This window comes from Pundamilia nyererei, unplaced genomic scaffold (genome assembly GCF_000239375.1).
Source record: "Pundamilia nyererei isolate P.nyererei 1_Seehausen unplaced genomic scaffold, PunNye1.0 scaffold00743, whole genome shotgun sequence".
Classification (NCBI taxonomy): Eukaryota; Metazoa; Chordata; class Actinopteri; order Cichliformes; family Cichlidae; genus Pundamilia; species Pundamilia nyererei.
Window position 1 is genome coordinate 34,780 of NW_005188144.1, and position 3,756 is coordinate 38,535.

Below are 3,756 nucleotides of genomic sequence, written 5' to 3' on the forward strand. Positions count from 1 at the left end.
GGCACACATAACTGAGACTGCGCCTTTTAGCACAGTGCGCCTTATGGTCGTGAAAATACGGTAATCGTAATTTCTCATTCTTCTTCTTCTTAAGGTTCAATATTAATTTGAATACCTCTCTTACTATTTGAAGCACTCACTTCATTTGAACCAATTTCCCCTATCGCCCGTTTCCAACTTGGCATTCCAACCAGACTTTCATTGTCGTCAATTCATTCATTGTAGTCCAGTCAAAGGCCAGCTTATGCTAACTGCTGTCTACCTTCTTCCTCCAAAATTAAGCCAGCCTCCACGAGAGCTTCTCTAGCTAGGTAGGTCACATCTGCTTCCAGCATCTCACCCTGGTAGAAACTCCGTGATGAAGCTGGAACTCTTTCCAAACACAGGAAACAGATCAGGGAGCAGAGACCCACGTGGTTCACGCTGATCTCACCTATGATCCGGGAGACAAGGGTGGGCAGATCGATGCAGATACCGATCCAAATATTTGTAGAGGAACCAGAGGAAAAGGCAATGGTGACTGAAAGAATTGTGACTGGAATTCTTTGTGTTTCTTCAAGCATTTTTACCTATAATTTGAGGGACTTCTTCAGTTCTGAGACCAATTGATGGAGATCCCAGATTTTACGCTATAGTGCAAGCATTTCCTTTGGAGAGTCATTTACCAAAGTTGAAAGAGTAACCTTTATGTCACTCCTGGGGGCAGTCGTGTGGTGTATTGAAAAAGGATCCAAAATGCAGGTATTGGCTGGGGTGCGAGTGAGTTTTTATTTACAGCGGTGAGAAGGTGACAAAACAGGAAGAGCAGAGCAGGGAGTAAACAAACCTAAACTGGGAAAACTAAAGAACAAAACTTAAAGCAGACACTCACGGGAGGAGGAGCAAAATGCACAAAGAGAGATGGCAGAGAGACGCAGAATGAATACCGGGTAACAGAATAATGCAGACTGACATGGAACTAAACAGACGACGTGACAGAGAGCACAGGAAAACACAGGGCTTAAATACACAGGGAGTAATCAGGGAATGGGCCACAGGAAGGAGACACAGCTGGGAGCAATTAGGCTAACGAGACAGGGAGAGGTAAAACTGAACACACTGACATGAGACATGAACTTTCAGAATAAAACAGGAAACTAACAGACACAGAGAACCAGACAGGACACTGAACTTGACAGGCAGACTCATGAGCAGACACAATAACACCATGGACAGACAGAGGGAACACAGAGAAGGGAGCAGCCAGGCAAAGAACAGAAACCTAACAAATGGCAATATCACAACAGAATACATACTCGGAATGAACAAAAGCATAAGGAAACACAAAACACTGAGTCCTCAGACTCAGGACCATGACACTTTATCCTTCAAGAAAAAACAAAAAGAAGAAAAAAAAACCCTCCACACTGCACAATAAGAATATAGAAACTGATTTATTCATTTGACTACTGAAAAAATGTTTTAAAGGTTTTCTTTAGCATCTTTATCACTGTCAGCTTTGCAGTTCTTTTGCTGACAGAGACATCACTCATGTCCCTCACACTAAACAATTAAAGAACCAATTAGAAATAAGCCCTGAGCTGACAAACAACAGTCCTCTGAGAACTTTAATCTCTAACAGTTCTTTGATGCTTTATCCAAATTTTCTAAAAATACTTTACCCTCTGCAGGCCAACACTGTATATATGAATGTGTTCTTTGCTTGATTAAATAAAGCATAAATAGACTCACTGCTCCACCTTGTGGTATAAATTTCTTTATAAATTATTGCATTGAAATGCAGCCAAAGCCAATTCAGATTCAAACAGAATTTTAAACAGTAAAATAGAAATAAAGACTTAAAAAAGAATGAAAATATAAAACTAGAAAAATATTGAACTTATTAGATCATTGCAGTGTTCTTCTTTAAACATGAAGTTTGAACTTTTGCTGTAATAGTAACTGGATGTAAAATATATTTCTATAGATTTATATTACAAGCACTACTGCTAAACACTGTTTCCTGAAGGAAAATTATTTGAATGTAAGAGGGATAACATTTTAGAGCAATAAAATTTCCCACGCGTGGGACAAATAAAGGTTATCTTATCTTATTTATGCAAAATTAAAAGAAAGAAAATTGATGTGCATATCTTTACTTACACCTTCCCAAATTAAACATTCAGGATTACTTCCTGCAGGTCCAGAAATCAAAGCTACATCATCAGATCCAAGTCTGGCATCAGCTGACACTTTTTGCAGCAGATTCCAGCTGAACTCTGTGGAGCCTGATCTGATTTTAAGTCTGACCCAGAAACCAGAAGAGGATCTTCAGATTCATTGTGATCCAGAGATGGGAGTGATTTCATGATGACGCTGATGTTTGCACAGAGCAGATAATGAAGTGAACGTTTTTACACATTGGTAACAGTGAAAGAGTTTATTTGAAACATGGGATCGTTTGTGATCGGAGTATGTAGTGAGATTCCTAAAACTCTTGTCACACTGGTCACAGCTGAAGTTCTCTTCCATGTGTCTATTTTCATGTTTGTTACGAGACCCTGGATGTGAAAAGCTTCTGTCACAGTGTCTGCACTTGTATGGTTTCTCTCCTGTGTGGACTCGTTTATGACATTTAAGCTCACCTGCAGTGGTGAAGGATGACCCACATTGGTCGCAGATGTGCTTTTTAACACCACTGTGGAAGAGTTCGTGTTTTTTTAAATCACCTAACGTGGGGAAGCCTTTCCCACATTCTTTGCAGTAGTTCATTTTGTCTCCAGTGTGTCTACGTTGATGTATTTTTAGGTTTCGTTGCTGAGTGAAAGTTTTTCCACAAAGGTCACATCGAAAGTCTTTCCCACCACCACAGTGACGACAGGCTTGAGAACTGGATCCATCTGTGTCGCTCTGCTTCTAAACAAAGACACAAAGACAGAGTAAGTCAGGGAATTCCTTCAACTTTATCATCCTGAACGTTGCCTGAAATAAAGAGCATCTCTGCCAACGTCCAATTACATTTCTTCTGTTTACATTATAACACTCAGCTTACTGGGCTACAATAACTGTCTTTGATGTAGAGGAACAGCAACAAGCACTGGTACCCTGGCTGCAAACAGAGGCTCACCATACTTTGAGGAAATGTAAGTAAAACCTATAGACTATTAAAAGTAATGCATTAAAGAATAAAGTTACATTGAAACCAAGCACCATTGTTTTTCTTCTGACATTACCAATAAATCTGATGTGTCACATGGCCCTCTTCCTATTGAAAAAACAAAAGTTGCATCCAAGATGGCCGACTTCTAAATAGCCACTATGGTCACCTCCCATCTTGATGAGTTTGCTCCCTCACATATACTAATATGCCACAAACAGGACTTTAATATCACCAACCATTCCCATGTTATTACGGTGTATCCATATAAATGGCCCACCCTGTCTTTACATGTAACATTGTTATGAAGAAAAAATGTCAAAAGCAACCACTGGCCCCCGTGCATCTTTACTTTATAAAATTTGGCCCTTTTTACAAAAAGTTTGGACACCTGTGCTGTGCATAAAGCAGGGGTGTCAAACGTACGGCCCCCGGGCCGGATCAGGCCCACAAACGGGTTTAAAACGGCTCGTGAGATGATTTTGTAAAGTATAAAAATGAGCAGCAATTTTTCAATAAAGAAGCTGCTGTTCCAATTGTGTCCATTGGATGGCGCAATAGCAATTGTGAGCTACTTTGTTTTGCCCGCGAAATTTAAACCTGATGTGCTTTGGCACCCT

The 3,756-nt window shown here is 40.1% G+C and overlaps 1 protein-coding gene across 1 annotated transcript in view; it reads right to left on the bottom strand.

The window, feature by feature from the left end:
- Positions 1-1,849: 1,849 nt before the first annotated feature.
- Positions 1,850-3,756, bottom strand: part of LOC106455992 (zinc finger protein 93-like) — a gene marked incomplete at its 5' end in the record, with an annotated part of 6,321 nt that continues 4,414 nt past the window's right edge. The window contains one exon of the mRNA XM_013907991.1: positions 1,850-2,895. Within this exon, the coding sequence (XP_013763445.1) occupies positions 2,317-2,895 (579 nt within the window). The remainder of the gene's footprint in view (positions 2,896-3,756) is intronic.